The sequence below is a fragment of the Macrotis lagotis genome, chromosome X (assembly GCF_037893015.1).
Source record: "Macrotis lagotis isolate mMagLag1 chromosome X, bilby.v1.9.chrom.fasta, whole genome shotgun sequence".
Lineage (NCBI taxonomy): Eukaryota > Metazoa > Chordata > Mammalia > Peramelemorphia > Peramelidae > Macrotis > Macrotis lagotis.
In genome coordinates, this window is record NC_133666.1 from 649,305,483 (window position 1) to 649,325,769 (window position 20,287).

The window sequence follows — 20,287 nt, forward strand, 5'->3', positions numbered from 1 at the left end:
CTTGATTAGCCAATGAAGGAACTCTGTAGTTAAACTACTCTTTGCAGGAAAGAATCCCTCAGTAAAAGCTTCTTTTGCAAATACTGATTCTGTAAAGAGCCAAAGAATCTAGTCTCTGAAAGCCCCCTCCCAATATTCAAATTCTTTCCTCAACTCTCAGGCTGGTTCTTAATCACTGCCTTTAGGAGTGTGATCCTTAAAAGTTCTTTTTATTACTAAAGAGTTAGTTCAAATTAAACAAATTAAAAACCATTTACTCCAAATTATTTATAATATGCTTAAACATACCTCTGAGCATATCATTCACAACTCCCCGCCCCATGCTTGTATGTTTCTTTTTGGTTTCTTTGTATTGCCTTTGCTAAAAACAAAACCTGACCCACAACAAACCAAATACCATTAAGTCTATTCCAAAACCATCAATATTTCACACAAATTACCTGAGATTCTTTAAGTTTTTTATCATAATCTGCTTCCAGTTTGACAAGTGGCCCAAATATATTTTGATACTGGTAAGCATCCTCATAGCGCAGCAAGACATGCTGTGGTTCCTCATCAACACCTGGCTTTTCTAGATCTTCCAGAGTTGCTGAAGGATTTTCCTGGAAGGATCATCATCATCATCATCATCATCATCATCATCATCATCATCATCATCATCATCATCATCATCATCACCACCACCACCACCACCATCACATTTCTATAGTTGCTCAAGTTTACAATGTGGCTTCCTCCTAAGAGTCTTTTTGAAAATGCTTATCTATATCATGTCAGATGTATAATCATATTCATAGAGGTCCAGGACCTACTTGACCAGAATCACACAACCAACAAGAGATTGAGCCAAGATTTAACCCATAGCTCTCTACCAGGTTTTGTTCTTTTTCTATCACGTCATATGGCATCTGCAGTACCATATCTGAGATAAAACACAGGCATTTATTGACTTAACTGAATGAACCAACACACTGCCATACACACCTCAGTAATATATATATATTTGCAACTGGCTCCACAAAACAGAAAATTAACAGGACAGTGTTTATTTTGAAATTTTAGGACAGCTAGGTGTCGCAGTGGATAGAGCACCAGCCCTGGAGTCAGGAGGACCAGAGTTCAAATCTGACCCCACACTACCTAGCTGCGTGATCTTGGGCAAGTCACTTAACCCCATTTGTTTTGCAAATAAAAAAGAAAAAAAATTTAAGAATAAAAACTTTTTAAACAAACAGCAAAGATTATTATATAATGGAATATTTCTTTATGGAGATCTTATATTTTTGCATATAAATTCTGCTCTTAAACTTTGCTAATGACAGCAAACCATGAAACTTTTATTGAAAGAGAAGAATATGAAAGTCTCTGAGGTATTATGTAAAAATTTACTGGGTGCAGAGCCACAATATTCTGGGTGTGAATGCTGCCACTGACACATGTAAACTCTGGCAGGTCATTTTTTTATCCCTGGGCCTTGGTCTTCTCATTTGGATAGAGAAAATGGAGCTGTAAATCCTAGGAAACGGAACTATTCTACAAATACTGAATTATTCATCTTAACTGTTATTGGCTAGTAAATTGCTCTCAGGAGCATCATACTCTCTCTAACCTCTAGAGAGCACTAGAAGGACTCAAATGACTAAAGGTGGAAGAAGTCTTAGAATACAGACTGTCACAAAGTAAAAGAGCACTCAAGAAATCTAGTTCAAAATGCACAAGTATCTTAGTGATTAGTGACTTCCTTCAATCGCTTTTTTCTAATTAAGTTTCTCTTGAGTTAATGAAAGACCAATATTGCGAGTTATAGTTATCCCAGGTTATAAGGATAGATCATTATTCTAATATTGGGAACATACTGCTTCTACCTCATAGCACCCATACTCTCCCATAGCCATTTCCCTTTCTCTATGAATGCTAAAAAAAGAACCTCCTCCTATGGTTGAAAGAAAAACCACAAGTAGAATCTATAAAAATGAACAGTTATCCTGTCTTGTTTTCCTTTGGATGCAAATGAATTCAATCTTGACAAATTATCCAACTAGGTACTCCAAGAAGCTAGATCTTCTAACAATCAAAGTACTTAATTTCAGTTCTCAAATCCAGGAGATCTTTGGCGCGAGGACTAAACTTAACAATGGTGAGTTACACAGCGTGGATATCTGACAATTAAGAATTTCAAAGAACATTGATTCTTTCCATGAAAAGACACTGAACAGCTGTCATGAAGTTTGAAACCTTGCATCATTAGGCAAGAGGTGTTCTCCTTATTAAATCAGAAAACCTTCCCAATTCAGTGAAGAACAGTTCAGGTGTAGAGAAAAATCACATTCGTAATCTTTTCATTTCCACCTCATAATCAAAAGGCTCTCTAAGAAGTTATTTTCTTAGCTTTCAACTCTCACTGTATTAATTTACTATTTTGGACAATGTACCATTTTATTCTCTTAATAAACATCCTGGAAATCTGACTTTTGCAATCATCCTTGAAAATTTATGATTTCATAACCTGATATATTAATTCAAAATTCTAACCAGGTATCAGACAGGTTTTTTACTAAAAATTCCTTTCAATCCAATATAAATCCATGACCATTATCAAGTGATTTACTAACAGTTCTGACACTCAAGGAGCTTTCAATTATAAGGTGAAAAGACCTCATGGGTCTAATTCAAGCTTCTTAATACATGAATCTTATGATTCCAATAATTACATGTATCCTAAGACAGATGTTCTTAACTTGAAAGCCCTACTTGAGCCAGAGACTTCTTTTTTATATGGACAACAAATTCCAAAATGAGTAAAAAATTCTCTACTAATGATCTATACCAGGGTTCTTAATCAGGGTATAATCTCTCCAAAAAATTTAGCATTTCCTTCTTTAGTATTATAGATATAGGCAAACTTATGAAGCCGGATTTGCACAAAAAAAAAAAAAAAACGTTAGGAATCCTTGATTTGGCCTACTATTCCATCTGGGAAAATTATACTAAGGAGGGGCAGCTAGATGGTGCAGTAGATAGAGCACTTGGAGTCAGGAGGACCTGAGTTCCAATCCGACCACGGACACTTAATAATTACCTAGCTGTGTGGCCTTCAGTAAATCACTTAACCCCATTGCCTTGCAATGCCCCCCCCCAAAGACAAAGGGAAAAGACCTGAAAATAGGATGATGACAAAGCAAAGAAGAATTCAAGAGACTTTCAGGAGGTAGACTCAAAGTACCTGGAAAGTGATTAGATATGAAAGTTAAAATTGACTGTGGCTTTGCAAGAGCTATAAAATAAAGTTCCATAAGTGGAATTTATTTATATGTTAATCATTTTATACGTCATAATGATTTTCTAGCTCCCATTTTTAGAATTTTACCTCAAAAAATTGGGGGAGGAGAAAGGAAGAAAGAATGGAAAGAGAGAGGAAAAGGTCAAAGATTATATAGAGACTGGGTTCAACTGCATAAAGAACAGGGTTCTGCTGACTATAGCCAAATGAGGAAAACAAGGAAGAAAGAAAGAACAATTCTGTTTCCTACCCAATACTGTAAGAAAGGAAAATACACCCCCCCACACCTCTAAAGCCTCCCCAGCTGCTAGTATCTCTGTACTCTGGCCACATCTTATATGTGCTTAGGTGTATTTATGTATTTATATATCGCTGTCTTCCCCATTGGTGTGCCCTCCCCTTCGGGGGGGGGGGGGCGGGGGCGGCTATTCTGCCTTTCTTTACAACTCCTCAATGCCTGGCACAAAGTACATGATGAATAAATGTCTAGTGGATAATGTGCAAGATGCTAAGGAAATAATGAATCTAACAATCTCTAATCTAAAGGGGCTTACCATTATAAATTGCTCTTTGACCCTAATAGTTTACATGAATGCAATTTTATGCACTCCCTGTGGATTTACTAAATGCTTTAGTAAACAAAGCCAAGCTACTGCAGAGCTCTCACTAAAATGGCAAATCAAAGTATGCTGTCTATTGTTTCAATAAAAACTTTGAAAAGTAAGGTTGTTGGACAGCCCTGGTTTACGACAAGACATGTTAGAAATAACACATTTAGAAATGAGAGGCTATCTCTCCGAATTCCTCAACCTCTACTCCTGACCATTTAATAAAGCTCAAGGCAAGTTAATTTTGTGTCTGGTTTTTCCAAGTTCAAATGAAACTACTTAACCCATGGCTTGATTTAGTTGCAAATAAAGAAGAGGGGAAAATTAAAATGGATGGTAAGGAAAAAAATCAGATAAAATCATATAGAATAGATACCATAAAGCATCATATTTATACCTAAATGCTCTGTAAACAATAGACAGTAGAATGGCAGCAATCTTAGCTATTACCAACTTGCTACTGATAACATTACTTTTTTTTTGGTCAGAACAATATATTGGAATGAGATCTAAGACTTATAGAATCTTAAAAATGAAAGAGGCATCATTGTTCACATCAGGAGCATAAATCTTTTTTATAAACTTGGTAAGTGATAATTCACTCTGTTTGAAAAACCTCCAGGCATTTCTCTTTTCTGGATAGCTCTCTGTTAAGAATTTATCTTCTTTTTTATTGAGATAAAATATGCTTTTCTATAACTTTTATTCCTTAGTCTGAGTTATCTCTTTTAGGCCCAAGTAGATTTAGTTAGCTTCCTTGATTCATATGTACTTATTAAATGTCTATGTGGCATTTACAACTTAGCCGGGGGAGATAACATGTACCTATTTTGAATACAAAATAAATCCAAGAGGGGTGGCTAGGTGGTGCAGTGGATAAAGCACCGGCCCTGGAGTCAGGAGTACCTGGGTTCAAAACTGGTCTCAGACACTTAGTCATTACCTAGCTGTGTGGCCTTGGGAAAGCCACTTTAACCCCATTTGCCTTGCAAAAACCTAACCCCCCTCAAAAAACCCCAAAATAAATCCAAGATAATTTTGGGGACTGGCTTCTGGATGAGAGACCATGCAGAATGGGCCACCTCAGCTACTTCTTTCTTGAAGGAAGAAAAGGGTTCCATGAGGTAGCAGTGAGGAGAGCTCTATCCAGGTCCAGGGGATGGTCAGTACAAAGGCACAGAGTTGAGAAAGGGATCATTATCTTTGAAGAAAATCTTAGTTGATGAATAATTTCCAATGAAGCTAGAAATATGGGTCGAGGCCAGGATGTGAAGAGCTTTAAAAATACTGAATTTTTCATTTTGTCCTCAAGGTAATAAATAGGAAACCGATGGAGTAGGGGAGTTCTATAATAGTCCTGTGTGGGTAAAGGACAGTATAGAAGGGAGAGACTGTAGGGGAGGAAGCCAAACAGAAAAGCATTGAAAAAAATCTAGGCAAGAGTAATTATGAAGGCCTGAAGTAAAGAGGGTATTTGTCTGAGTAAGTATTTTAGGAATTTTTTTTTTTTTTTTATCTCTGAACACTTCAATGAAAGACAGAGAAAAGAAATGACTGGACATACAACTGAACAAACTAGAAAAGGGATGCATGAGGTAAGAGGAAGAGTGAGGAGTCAAGTTGAGATTACAAACCTATGAGACTGGAAGGGCAGATGTACTTTTGACAAAAACAGGGAATTCTGGAAGATTCAATTGGAAGTGCAGATAGATAAATAAATGAATTCTGTTTTTGGACAGGTTGAATTTATATCTTTGGAATATGAAATTTCTTTTTTTTTTTTTTTGCAAGGCAAATGGGGCTAAGTGGCTTGCCCAAGGCCACACAGCTAGTGTCTGAGACCGGATTTGAACCCAGGTACTCCTGACTCCAAGGCCGGTGCTTTATCCACTACGTCACCTAGCCACCCCCAGGAATATGAAATTTCAAAGATCTAATAGGCAATTGGTAGTACAGAACTGAACTATAGAGATTATGTGGAACTGAAGTTTAGGGGAGAGACTATAGCTAAATAAACAGACCTATGAGTCAATTCAATAGAGATGGATTACAGAGAAAAGGACACAGAATAGAACCTTTAGAATACTCACATTTAGGGAATTTGAAATAGATGATACCTTTCCCCCTCTTAGTTCTAATTCTTTTTACAAGAGTAAAATGAAAATATGTTAACTAATATTGTATGTGTATAACTTTTACCAGATTGTATGCTGTCATGGAGAGGGTGGTAGAAAAATGTGACTACCAAAAACTTACAGATGGATAAATGTTGAAAACTTATCTTTGCATATGATTGGAAAAATAAAATTTTAAAAGGAAAAATAGATGATAAAGTCAGGGAAAAGAAGAATCAGGAATTGGTTTGAGATACATAAAGAAGGGTCTAGTGAAGGGTTTTTTTTTTTAAGGATGAGATGTAGGTCTGTTTAAAGGAGGTTCAAAAGATGCTTATAAGTGTGTGCATGTGCTTACACATGTGCATACAGAGAGAGTCTGTTACAGACAGAGGAGAATGAACTGAATAAAGAAGGTTAAAGGAAACTTGTGAAGAAATGAGTTATGTATACAGTAAGAGTTCCCTTATTGCCAGAGCTAAGAAGAAAGGAGTAGAGAGTGGAATATTGTCATGGGGTCTTGAAATAAAGAGGAGAGGAGCTCATGTTGAATGGTCACAATTTTCTCAATAAAAGAGATGAAATGCCCTTTAAGAGAAGGGGGGGAATGGGAGGTTAGAATTCCCAATTGATACTCCTTAAGCAGTTCTGACTGGCCCAAGGTTGCTACAAAATCCAAATAACAAGGCTAATGGACTTATCTAGAAAATGTTAGTATTTGAAAAGAGAAGGTTTGGGAAAATGTCTGTGGAAAGTCATACAGGGAATAAAAATTACAAGGATTGCCATGATGTAGTGAGAGTTCAATGAAGATAGATCATAGGAAATTTATAATTTCCCCACAGTCAGCATAGTTGTATCACTTCCTCTGGCTCCATTCAGAAGCACAGCAGGCACCACAATTCTTTCCAAATAACAATACTTCAAATATGGAAAGACAGCAAGGATGTCTTATCTTCTCCAGATCATGCATACTCATTGCCTTCATACAATTCACAAGAAATCTATCTCCAGTGCTTTCTGAAAATGTAACCAGAACTGAAACCTCCAAACATCATCTGACTGATCAGGTGAGAAAACACAGAATTCATGGAGAAAGTCAACAGGAAGATTTTATCCCAAGGTGTAACCAAAACATAAAATCTGACATCTGTCATGTTATTTCTTTTGAGAAGATCATACCTTCCAAAGTTCCTCTAGTTTGTTGATTTGTTGAGCTGTAATCTGTCGTGCTCTTAGCTGCTCTTGTTCAGAAGGAATCTTTACCAGCCAGGAAAGAAAGCAGCGATCTTGAATCAGAGGCTGCCACTGGGAACTGTCCCAATTGATATCCTTTAAGCTGCTCTGACTGGCACAGGGTTGCCTACAAAATCCAAATTACAAGGGTGATGCATTAGTTTGTAAAATACTAGTAGTTTTTCAAATCTAATATATTTTACGACTCTGGTAACCATCTGTGTATTTTGACCAAAAGTTGGCTTACTGTTACCCAAATCTTCAGTTATTTACAATTTGAGATTAAAATTCCTAATACACTTGAATTTTCTCAAAAATCATGAGAAGCCTGAAAATTTTACAGAAACATTTTTATGACTGGCCAAGGAAAACATTATGCTTCTTCACAATGAAAAACTCAAAAAAGGGAGCTGAGGAGGAGTGAAAGAATATCACAATTCAAGCAAACTTTATACAGAAAGAAAAACTGAACAAATTTATAAAATTCATCTATATTCAATGCTGCTCAGCAAAAGAGGGAGTTAAAGAACAAAAAGGTATAGTGCCAACCGCCTTCAAAGAAGCTTATTATGGTTGGATGGAGAGAAGACTAAACTATTTCTGAAGGAAAAAACACAAATCTCTAAAGAAACCTTATCTGAACCATACCTTTTACCTAGTGTCTGATCCCACAAAGTATGACAAAGCTCATTATATAGGACTGAATTTCCTTCCCAGTTGTAATCTTGTCCTTCACTCTCCAATTTTGACAGTTTAAGAACTAGGGGAGCTAAAGAGAGAATGAAAACATTTCCTAGCCTAGTGAAGCTCAAAATCTGATATAGGGAGAGAAAGGGATAAGTTACCTATAGACATATCAAACAAATGTGGATAAAACTATCTATACAGAAAAACAAAATAGAGTGAAACAAAAACTGTAATGGGATGTCCTAGGAATAAATGGGGAAAGAGGCATTAAGACAGGAATTGCATACTTTATAAGGATTAGGGAATCTTCTAATAATGGTCTAACAAAATCATTCTCTTACCTGCAGAGTAGTACCACTACAGAATCAGCTTTGGCGGGAATGAAGCCAAGGAGAAACACATTCCGACACCCACAATTATAACACTCCAGTACTGTCTCCCCCAGGGGCCCATCCTTGTGGAGAGTAACCTCTTTGCATTTTGCTCTTACTAGGTGATTTACAATATGGCTGAAATCAGGAAAGAATAAGGCACAATTGAAACCAAGAACAAAAACATAATTGGGGAAAAAATACTATTAATTTAAAAAAAGAAAATCATAGGAGTTGATCATTTCTAATTTTTCCACTTAGAAATGAAATATTCATGATCAATTAACAGATACTCAAGAACATTTCACTCGTCTTAGATCACTGGAGAATAAAGTGATCCAAATAACAATTATCCAGACTCCTGACGCTTTAAGGATTTTTAAAAAAATTCTAAAAAAAATGTTATTTTAACTTAAATGTCTATTGATAATATGTATAGTCTATAATTTTTATACCTTTATTTTTCTATAAACATAATATTCTTGAATGTCCTTAGGAAATAAGGAAGGTAGCTATTTGTCCGGACTTCTGGGATGTCACAGTTTAGTCTATCCCTCATTAGTTCTAATTGCTGTGGTGTCTGATCTTGGCAATGCTGTTTTTAATTATTGACTAAGGAACTAGATAACCAAACTTGTTAGGATGAGATGTTAGCTAAGAGTCAAAAGGATCTGAGTGAGAGACTGTGTGGTGAAAGAATGAGCTTTAAGTAAGTGGTCTTTTAACACCTGTCTTGGAGGCTCATGGGCCATTTTTTTTTTTTTTGCTTGTATCCCAATTCTTCATTGTATTCTTTTTCTTTTTTTGCAAGGCAAATGGCATTAAGTGGCTTGCCTAAGGCCACACAGATTTGAACCCAGGTACTCCTGACTCCAGGGTGCTTTATCCACTGCCCCGCCCCTTTTCATTGTATTCTGAAGAGTGAAGATTAACAGATAAGTGACTTCAAAATAAATATGAAGTCTCATTATATTATTACCTGGTAATAGAAAATAAATATAGCAAAATGCTGGTTTAATTAAAATGTTTCAGGAATGGGATGCACTGACTATTTTATTTTTTCAGGTTAGTCAGAGTACCCCACCTTTCTTGAAAATGTCCCTAAAATATCAATTGCTTCTCTAGACTGGAGTCGATTATGTAGTTCTGTAGCTGTACAAAGTACAGAAGCTTGGACATAATGAATGTATACTTTTTCAGAATATGTCAGAAGTTGGTAGGGTTTTTGTGATATCAGATTGCTTAAATTTTGGTTAAGGGGAAAGGAAGGGAATAAGAATCTACCATGTGCCAGGCACATTACAAATATTCTCTTATTTCATCTTCCCATCCCCCTCCACACCCTCCCACAAGGCAGGTTCTATTATAATTCCCATTTTACAGTTGAGGAAACTGAAGCAGACTAAAGTTGTGACTTAGCCAGTGTCATACAATTAATTTGAGATCAGATTGACTGCAGGGCCAATGATCTCTATATTAAGATGCTTCACCATGAAAAGCATTATGATATTGTGGGGAAAAAACACTGACCACTGACCCTGAAGCTGGAAGACCTGCACTCAAGCACCACTCCATGCCCTGACTATTTGAAGAGTAAGTCAAATTCTCAGTTTCCCCCCACATTTATAAAATGGGGATAATAAACTCTTGCAATATTTACTGCATTTTTTTGAATGAGAATGAAGCACAGACAAAGCCTTTAAGAAACATTAAGATCAATGTTTTCTTTTTAGAAGAAATCCAAATTGGACAATGTTGGAATTTGATGGTACCTTAAATTTTAAAGTTATAGTCTATGTTTATAGAACTCTTCAGTTTAAGACTTATGCTTATAGAACTCTAAGACTTGGAAAGACTCATACAACTCAAAATATACAATCTACTAACAGATGATACTGATATCATGTGTGTGAACAATAAGCAAGCTAAAATGTAGTATTTTCTAGTGAATGTATTTTGTTCTTGATGAACCAGTCATTATGAAAATCAAAAATGCCTGAGGAAAGAATGACTTCTGTTCTAAAAGACTCAAACTGATATTCCAGTCATTACTTCCTCTGGGAGGATATAATTCTCTTAGTTTACTTTTAATGGTAAAGGCAGAAACTTTAAAATTTCATTAGCATGCCAAGAACTCATCTTGCAAAAGCATAAACAAAACTAGGAAGAAAATTAAGTCAACTATACTTGAATAATAAAAATAAGCAAAAAAAAATTAAAGGCAAATACATGAAGGTATTCATATAGCACCATATGTTTTAAGTTAAATCAGTCACACAGGAGAAAAAAGAAGGGCCAGGTTTGTTAACATGATTTTCTACTGTACTTCACTGTTCCCATCAATTCAATACAATTCTAAACAAGCCTGATTAAAGACTCAGGCATTATCTGATTAGTTACCTGCCAGATGTGTTTCCCCGTCCATTACAAAACCATTTCTTGCTAGTATTACAGTAAACCACACAAGCTGGGTCATGGATGCCACAGTAACTGGAAAAAAAAAGTACAAAACTTAAAAAAGTAGGTTTCTTGTCTGTTTTTAATTTAGCATGATGTAAAATTCTTTATTTTTATATCCTTTAAACTAAGCTTTTCATCAAGTAACTTCAAGTAAAATAATCCCAGGAACAAAATTAAATTCATTAACTTGCAGAGGCTTAAGTCCTGAAAATTCAAGACAGAAATATTAGGAGGATTGTAGGGAATTACTCTGTAATGGGAAACAATTTGAACTGAAACCACTTTTTACTGAGTTTGACAGAATTGTGGATAGGTGCCAGTTAAGCTATTACTTTGTCTTCTAAATTCTCTTTTGGCAAACAGATCCTCCTTAACTCTAAGCAACAAAACCCTACTATCCAAGGTTATGGTACCTATCATTTTTAAGTTTCACTCTTAATAACTTAGTAAAGAAACAAACAATCTTCAATCTCAAGAAGAACGCTATATCATGGTCCTGGAAGCATAAGATCAAGACTTGATCTATGATTTCACTGGCACAGACAACAGAATAAGAAAAATTCCTCTACTGACACTGACTTAGCATTCTCTCTATAACTTATAGTCTCAGAGATCTGCCTAGGGCACTGAGAGGATGTGGCAAAGGCAGTGCTTGAATTTAAATATTCTTAGCTCCCAAGTCAGTTCTCCATGTACCATATCAATCAAAAATCACTTTGGACTGAGAAGACTGAAGTTCTTTTAGTCCCATTACTAACAATGAGGTAGTGCCTTTGAATCAGTAAGCCCTGAGTTCAAACACCCTGGGGTAAATAACTCAGCCTCTCTTTTTCTTATTATTCCTCTCTAAAATGGATATAACATTAACAGCAGCTTGCAAAGGTTGTTTTGAGGATCACACGAGATAAACATAAAAGCATTCAGCAAACTAAAACTAACTTTTTTTTGTTCTCTCTCTCTCTCTCTCTCTCTCTCTCTCTATATATATATATATATATATATATAAATTAAAATGTCAGGTTAACCTCGAATCAACTCTCATCTCAACACAATAGTGTATTCCCAGGTCCAAAGGTCTTGCTAAGAAATGATTCCCTTGTTTACATAATACTTTATAGTCTATAAAGTATCTTCAATATAACAGCCTTGACAGGTATAAGCTGTCAGCAATATATTCTTCCCTTTACACAGAAACTAAGGCTGAAATTAAGTGATCTGTTCAGTGCTCTCCCACTTTACCTCACTAAATTCCTAGATCTAAATGCTTGTAGATTTAAGCTACATTTAATAAGAATCAAGCCTTCCATTACTCCCTGCCCATGAGAGCGCATGGTTCAGAGCTACTTCATTAGAAAAGTTCCCTTCATATGTCTATGAAGAATTCAAAACCCCAGAGTCTCTTGCTCTATGTTAGTAAGTTTTATGAGAAATTTTCCAGACCAAAGGTAAACCTAATACATACTAAAAACTTTACTAGGATTAATGACATTTATTTATTCACTGTACCTATTTTGGGCAGTGTTAATTTTTGGCTCTGAAAAAGGAGACTCCCAAAGATCAAAATGTTAAAAAGTCAAAACTAAGTATAACTGTGTACAGAGGAGAAGGAAGGGTATGAGACACACTTAGTAGGTATAGTACAGTGGAAAAAATCCTCAAAACCATCAGAACCCAGAGACCTGGGTGGTTTTCTACCTTTTTATCTCTCTTCCTAACATATTCTCCATGCTCAACTCATGGTAATCTCTAGGAACCCCATCCCTGGAATGCTCTCCTCCTAACCTGTGACTCTCAGAGCCCTGTTTCTCTCCTTCCCCTCACAGCTGCTAATACCATTCCCTTAAGGTTACTTTCCATTTACTCTGTGTTTATCTTACATGCTCTGATTTGAAATGCTATCTCTCCCATTAAAACATATGCACTCTGAGGGAAGGGAAATGTTTTGGATTTTTTCTTTATATCTCTAGCACTTGAACAGTCTGGTTTATAATAAGTCCTTAATAAGTGCTTGTTGATGGACTGATTTTAGTTCTGGCCCAGATAATGACTAGCTAAATGATCTTAGGTAGGTTTGTTTCTGTGTCTTAATTTCTTGTAAAATTATAGGGTAGAATTTTATAATCTAAAGTCCTCTTCACTCTTAATTCTAGTCTCTTACAGATATAAAATTCTATGGGTTTTAAAAAAAATGCACATACATTTTTTAAATAGGTTTTTTTTTTGCAAGGCAAATGGGGTTAAGTGGCTTGCCCAAGGCCACACAGGTAATTATTAAGTGTCTGAGACAGCATTTGAATTCAGGTCCTCCTGACTCCAGGGCCCGTGTTCTATCCACTGCACCACCTAGCCTCCCCTACATGCATTTTTAAGACACTCAAAGAGTCTGAAAATATATGTAAATCAAATCCTTCTTTAAATCTACTGGTAAAGTTCATTTCCCCCCCCCATAAATTTCCATGACAATCCCTATGGAAAACAAATTACCTCTGATTTTATCATCAATCCAGATTTTCACTGGTGAAAGGATAAAAATGAGCATTAAGGGGTGGCTAGATGGCACAGTGGATGGAGTACTGGCCCTGGAGTCAGGAATACCTGAGTTCAAATCCAGCCTTAGACACTTAATAATTACCTAGCTGTGTGGCCTTGGGCAAGACACTTAACCCCATTTGCCTTGCAAAAACTAAAAAACAAACAAACAAAATGGGCAATTAAGGGAAAGCCTGATGAGGAAAAGTTATCATAAAAGAAACAGCCTGAATTTTGTCTGGAAGTATGCATATCTCTTTTCTTATGAAGATTCACAGACTGGTGTCAACTTAGTTGATAGTTAGTTATATATCTGTAAATAACCTTAGGATGGGGCTGTATATAACAGAAACTAAATCTTAGCTCAAGATTTTAATTCAGATTCTGAACAGAAAGCAGCACCTGGGAAAACACCGCAGCACCTGGGAAAACACCTTATCACAGTCTTCTCTTTCTTTCTTTTCCTCATTCTCTTAACAGGAGGACAAATGCTAATACTTGGTGTTTGTCATTCCTAGAGGATTTAGAACAGAAGCTTTTTTTTTTACCTGCAAGCATGCACAGGAAGATCCTTTGTATAGTAAGTATCTTCTTCATCTTCTTCAAAATTCAATTCAGCCAATAGTTGGCTAGTTTTAGCTACATTGTCATCCACAGCACCATTCTGTAGGATACCATCAGGTCCATTAACCTAAGTCAAAAAGTTAGTTGAAAAGTTTATGATCTAAAATATATTTTCACTATTAAGTCCACTAGACTTATTATTTATTACTCATATTTCACATATACTTTTCTCTGGCCACAATAATTATTTCCATAGTATATGACTACTTCAAAGAAAAAAATAAGATTATGTGATTAAGAAGCAGAAATATGATTTGCTATGACAAACAACCCTTTATTTTTGCAACTGTCACTTGAACATGTGGGAAAATAATTTTGAATATTTTCCATAGGTGCAGGTTACTTTTCGGTTTATTTAGCCATTATAATACATGAATTTAAATATTATATGCTACAAATTCAAGAGAAAAGATAATTTAGGTTATCTCAGATGATACAACTGAATATTAGATGAAGTCTTTCTCCATCAGCTTTTCAATTTGTTCTTGGTCTTACTTTTAAAGAATCTCAACTTAAAAGGATAAAAAAACAACTTTGAGATGAACATACTTCTATTAAAACCTTTCAATGATTTTTTGTTTCTACCAAATAAAGTTTAAACTCTTTAGGTTGACAATAGAGGTTTCCTTGGTTCTGTCCTTCCCCTTCATCCAAACTCACCCAACTTACTCTCTCCTTCCTTGGAAATAACACTTCCTACCTCTATCTCTGCTCACAGACCTAGTTTTAGAATGTCTTCATCTCTTTCTGATGAAATACTAGTCACCCTTCAAGATCCAATTGAAAATGTCACATCTTCCATTAAACTTTGTCAAATTCCCTCTTTCAAACAATGCCTGCTCTTTATACCTCTTGCATATATTTAATACAAATTAAAATGTACAATTTGTTTATGTAACAGGACATTTTCTTATTTATCTATATATCTTCTCCAGATCCTAAATAACAAGAGTCAAGTGTGCATATAGCATATACTCAATTTTTAACTCTCAGAAATCTATTAATTTAGCAAAATGTTCTCAGTATACATAACTAGGTAAACAAATTATTTATGCTTAAGGCCCAAGTTACCATACTATCAGAGTACTTACCTCAAGAACACCACAAAAGGTACTTTGATTTTGTGTCTTAAACAATTCTAATTTATTACTTACTTGCTATGTTACCAACATCTTCTGAAGCTGATTATACAAACTAATCTATAAAGTTTCAAGTGGCATTTGTAATAAGATCAAGAATTCACATGAGAACAGCACTAATTAGATTGCATCAAACAAGAACAGGAATATCTTTAATAACTTACTCCATGTTATGAATCATCTTATTAAAAATGCTCACCTCCACCCTTTCCATGGTGACCTTCAACTTTTCTTTATAACTAGACAATCAGAATCTCCAAGTTAACTGAAAACAATAATCCTTAAATTTAAGTATCCTTTCTTTGACAAAGTTCACATTCTCTTCTTTGGTCAACCAGCAAAAGGCTAAGACAACATGGTCCAGTAAAAATGGTCACTCCACACTGGGCAGAAACCAAAGCTGTAGTTCTAGTCTCATGACAACTTAAACATGCCTATCTTCTCTGGTTCTACTTCCTCATCTATAAAATAGGAATTAAAAAAATATCTGTCCATCTACTTTGACTATTAAGAGTATCAATGCAAACAAAAGATAAAGGCCACAGAAGCATTCTGAAAAACATATAATATTAAAGTACCTAACATTCCTATACTATTTTTGGTTTACAAAGCACCTTATATCCATCATCTCATTTGATTCTCAAACCTAAGAGGTAAAGTATGAGTCCCACTTTACAAATGGAAACTTGAACCTCCAACAAGGGACATCTCTAAAGTTCAAATTCACAAAGATAGAAAAGAGCAAACCTAGGTTTTCAGTCCAGTTCTCTACCATACAGATAATAAGTGGTTTGAGGATTGATGGGAGTCTTACTCTGTGTACTTTTACATAACCACTGTCTTTACCAACATCTGCTTATCTGATTGATTCATTTAAGAACCCTGGACCTGGTAATCTAATAGACACTTCAAAATGCAAATTTAAACAACACTGTCTATCACCACCTGATAATTTTCTCAACAAAATTCATGGAAATGTCAGTGTGTAGGAAATGTGTTCTTATGAAAAGTGCAATAATATGAGTCAAGAAGAACTATATGCTTTTCATACCTTTTGTATTATATTGTAGCATATAAAGAAATTACTTCTTATCAAGCTAATTTCATTTTGATATAAAGGAACAATTTAACTGTTAAATTTGTGACTTCCTGTGGTATCTACAATTCTCAAAATGTGTACATTTGGTTTACATGTGTGTGAATATGGAATAGGAAAGTCAAATACATTATCATTGTTCTACAAATAAATAAACTTGAGGCCCCCAAAGGTATTTTTTCAAGTCACAAAGCTAGCAAAACTGAAGAGGTAGGATTTAAAACACTCTAGATTTGGGGCTCTGTAATCTTCAATTCAAGGGATAGCTGGACCTGGAGTTGGAAAAACCTGAGTCCAAACACTTACTAGCAATGTGACTCTGAGCAAGTCACTTAACCTTATTTATCTCACTTTTCCTCATCTATAAAATGAGCTGGAGAAGAAAATGACAAACCATTCTAGTATCTCTGCCCAAAAACCACCAAACAGGATCAGGAAGAGTTATACACAACTGAAACAACTCAACATATTGTTTAGGGGCAGCAAGACAAGCAAAGTAGATAGGACAACAACAAATATCTTACAATTCTGTTTTAGTATAGTGAAGAATGTCTTGTGCACAGTCCAAATGAAAAGGAGAATTCCTTATTTGGTGATGTCCCATCAGATAGTCCTGTTTATGAATCACAATCTACTGACTGAAGCAAGCCCTAGAACAATCCATTTGAATGAAGATGTATAACCACTCAAGAGATTGATGTAATATGGGAAAAACAAAATTTATAAGCATCTGTTTATATCATGATAAGGAAAAAAAACCCAACCTGTATTAATCCCAAAGTATTTAAATATCTGGCAGGTGCCAAAGACTAATTGATAAATGAAGTCAGGTTGGAAAGAAATGAAGATAGTGGGAAATTATGTAGTACTTTCAAACAATCCCAAGATCATGTCATGTAATGAGAACAAGAGAAAAGCTGTATAGCTTAAATATCACCTCATGTTAAGATATACAGAAAGGGGGCAGCTAGGTGGCACAGTAGATAGAACACTGGCCCTGGAGTCAGGAGTACCTGAGTTCAAATCCGGCCTCAGACACTCAATAATTACCTAGCTGTGTGGCCTTGGGTAAGCCACTTAACCCCATTGCCTTGCAACCCCCCCCCCACAAAACACACACACACACACACACACACACACACACCCCCCTACAGAAAGGCCTTCAGAACACAAAATAGATGGGTCTATGGAGAATTTCTGGGAGGATGAAGCAAAGATTAATCAGGGAAAAAGGCATATAGATTATGATTTTCATCAGGAGGAGTACTGATATTGTAGAGACTATAGATCTACACTGTTGCTTTAGTTAACTGTTCAAACCATGTGAAAAACTGCAGTTCTTTACATTTTTAAGCCCTAAACCATACACACCAAATTCTTTGCTTGAACATCCACAGAACATCCTTCATCTTCCACTAGATATTTATCCACTTTGCTTCATTACCTCAAATGTTTTGTTAAGAGGCACAGTATAAAGATTGACTTAAGAAAACCTTCCTCCACAACTCATTGAAACTTCATTCCTTGACAGGATATCCTCTAGAATTCCTCTATGCCCCAGCTCTTCATCCTGAAGCCTCATTCCAACCTTAGAATTTACACACTGGGAGAACCCTCTGCCACTTTGTTTTCTTGCCAAAGACTGGATGGTCCCTCTCCCAGAACTTCCATTTAAGGAGAACACTAAGGCCAGTCTAGGTCTAAATCCTCTGCAAGTCAAGGTAGGGATCCTCATTTCAGCTTCCTTTTATGCTCTTTGAGTAGAAACTCCCCATTAGAATACAAGCTCTTCAAGGGCAAGAGCTATTTTTCTACTAATATTTTCATTTCCAACCCTTAGCAAAGTGCCTACCATACAGTAGGTGCTCAATAAATGCATGCTGATGGCCTTAATGTCTCAGTTTCTCATCCTGCTTCCATACTTATTGCCACCATTCTTTTATTCACCTATACTTAAACTTGCTTGTCTTCTTTGGATGTGAGGTCGGGGGAAACAAGTTGGAAGAATGATCAAATCCTATGAATTCTTTCTCTCTAAGGGTTCTGGCATATACTGCCATCACTCTGCTTTTGGGCTTTCCCACCTCCTTGCTGGGAATACTGGCCTCTATTCTTTCCCCTCTCCAAATGATCTACATACAGATGCTAAGATAATCTTCCTCAAGCCTTGGTTTGACCAGACCCTATTTCCCATCCTCCCAACCCCCTAAAACCTTTGGTGGTTCTCACTGCTTACAGAATATAATATAAATGCCTAACCCTGACTATAAATATAAGGCCAACTTGACTAAGCCTCTTGATTTCTACCCCCTCCCAGTTTCAGTTAAACTAGACTAGCAGTTTTCTGCATTGTAATTTGTGAAGACTTGCATGTCCCTGTTATCTCTGCTAATAGAATACAAACTAGAAATAGAATACAGGGACTGGTAGGTTTTTTCCCCTTGTATTGTCAACACCTGTCAATGGCTGACACAATGTTTTATAGATGCTTACCCAGCCTCTAACTTTACTTTTCCTCTTCTATTTAAGCAAACAGTTCATCTGCAATGACTTACCAGTTCCAATCTAATACCCCCCCCCCCCCGCTTATAGTCCTGTTCAAGCTTTTACTCTTTCTCATGAAACCTTTCCTGATGATTCCAGCTGACTATGACTTCTTTGCCTCATTTAATTCTACCTTAAATTATATATTTTTGTATATGTGTTCAACTCCTCCCCCAGTCTCCTGGGGATATGTCATTTTTCACCTTCATATCTCCAGTTGCCAGCATTGTGTCAGAGATATATAAGCCAAAATATTACTACTGAATTAAACTGCATATTCAAAGTTACAATTTCTCAAGATTACTGGAAAGACAAATGAAATGATCTGTGTAAAAGATCCAGTCAGTTTTCAATTACCTGCACTAATGGAAGGAAGTCTAGGCTCAGATAATTAAAAGCAGAAGGCAATCCCTAATTAATGATTGGCTTCTTAGAGATCCTCAAAATTTTTCATCTCCATTTTCCAACCTGGTGCCCATATTCCCTCTTCCCTCCTCATGTGTGTTCCCTCCACCTTCTATTCCTGACCCTGACCTTCACCTAGCTCGGTCACACATTAATTGTGCCTGGAATACATCCACATTTTAGGTAGCTTAGAACCCAAATGACACAGAGAAAAAGCTACTTGTGGTTAGAATCAAACAATGAAGAAAGACTATCAGTATCCATATATTCCTGAATGTAACTTTTAAATAACAATTTAATAAGGTCTGGTAGTAGCACTACTCTACTTGCCTTTGTCAAGTTTTCTATTCTTTCCCTCACAAACAAATTTCTGCAAAGTTATTTGCACTCTTAACCTCCATCACTTTCTCAGTTCTTTGGCAATCTGATTCTTACTGTATCCTTCCACTCAAATTGGTCTCCAAGATCACATTATTTTCTCAAATTTATTGCAGTAATAGCCTTAAGAAGATTTTTCCCCTTATGGTAAAATATCTACTTCTCTAAAATTTCTACGCATTTCTCCATGTTTTGACCTCCTAAGGCCAAGTACAGCAAGAACATTCTTCAAGACAACTTTCCAATATAGCTCTCAGGCCCAATCTAAACCATCACAAACATTAAATTCCTACTATGTGCAAGGCAAAAAAAAAAAAAAAAGTTGTTGACCTCAAAGTGCATCCTACACCAGGAGATAACAAATACACACATAAAAAAATACAGAATAGAAACAAAACAAAGTCAGTACCAAGGAGTTTAAGTAGGGAGGTCAGGAAAGGCTTTCTACAGAAAGTAGTGGTTGAGTCCTGAAGAAACTAAGGGATTTTATGAAAAGGAAGGAATTCCAGACAGAGGGGGGCAGTCTGTGCAAAACCCTAGAGAAGTGATCTGTTAAGTGAGACCAACAAGAAGCCTCAGTGGGCTGATACTGCAATTAAGAGGAGCTGGAAAAGTGGATCAGGACCATGCTAGCAAGAACTTTAGAGCCACACAGAAAATTCTGCTTTACTCTAGAGGTGTTCACTAAGCTGAGGATCTACTGAAGAAAGACCAGTGGCAGTTGTGGAAGACTGGAGTCAAGGGAAACTTGAAGCAGAGAAGATCCCAGGAATGGGAAGAAGCATTACATAGCTCCCACTAAGCGTTAAGTGCTTT

The 20,287-nt window shown here is 36.1% G+C and overlaps 1 protein-coding gene across 2 annotated transcripts in view; it reads right to left on the bottom strand.

Moving 5' to 3' along the window:
- UPF1 (UPF1 RNA helicase and ATPase) overlaps positions 1-20,287 on the bottom strand; it is a 56,538-nt gene that overhangs the window by 22,016 nt on the left and 14,235 nt on the right. For both annotated transcript variants that reach the window (XM_074204730.1, XM_074204731.1), the window contains exons 2-6: positions 13,834-13,976; positions 10,697-10,786; positions 8,267-8,434; positions 7,185-7,365; positions 441-602 (exon numbers count right to left, since the gene is read on the bottom strand). In XM_074204730.1, the coding sequence (XP_074060831.1) occupies positions 441-602; positions 7,185-7,365; positions 8,267-8,434; positions 10,697-10,786; positions 13,834-13,976 (744 nt within the window). The remainder of the gene's footprint in view (positions 1-440; positions 603-7,184; positions 7,366-8,266; positions 8,435-10,696; positions 10,787-13,833; positions 13,977-20,287) is intronic.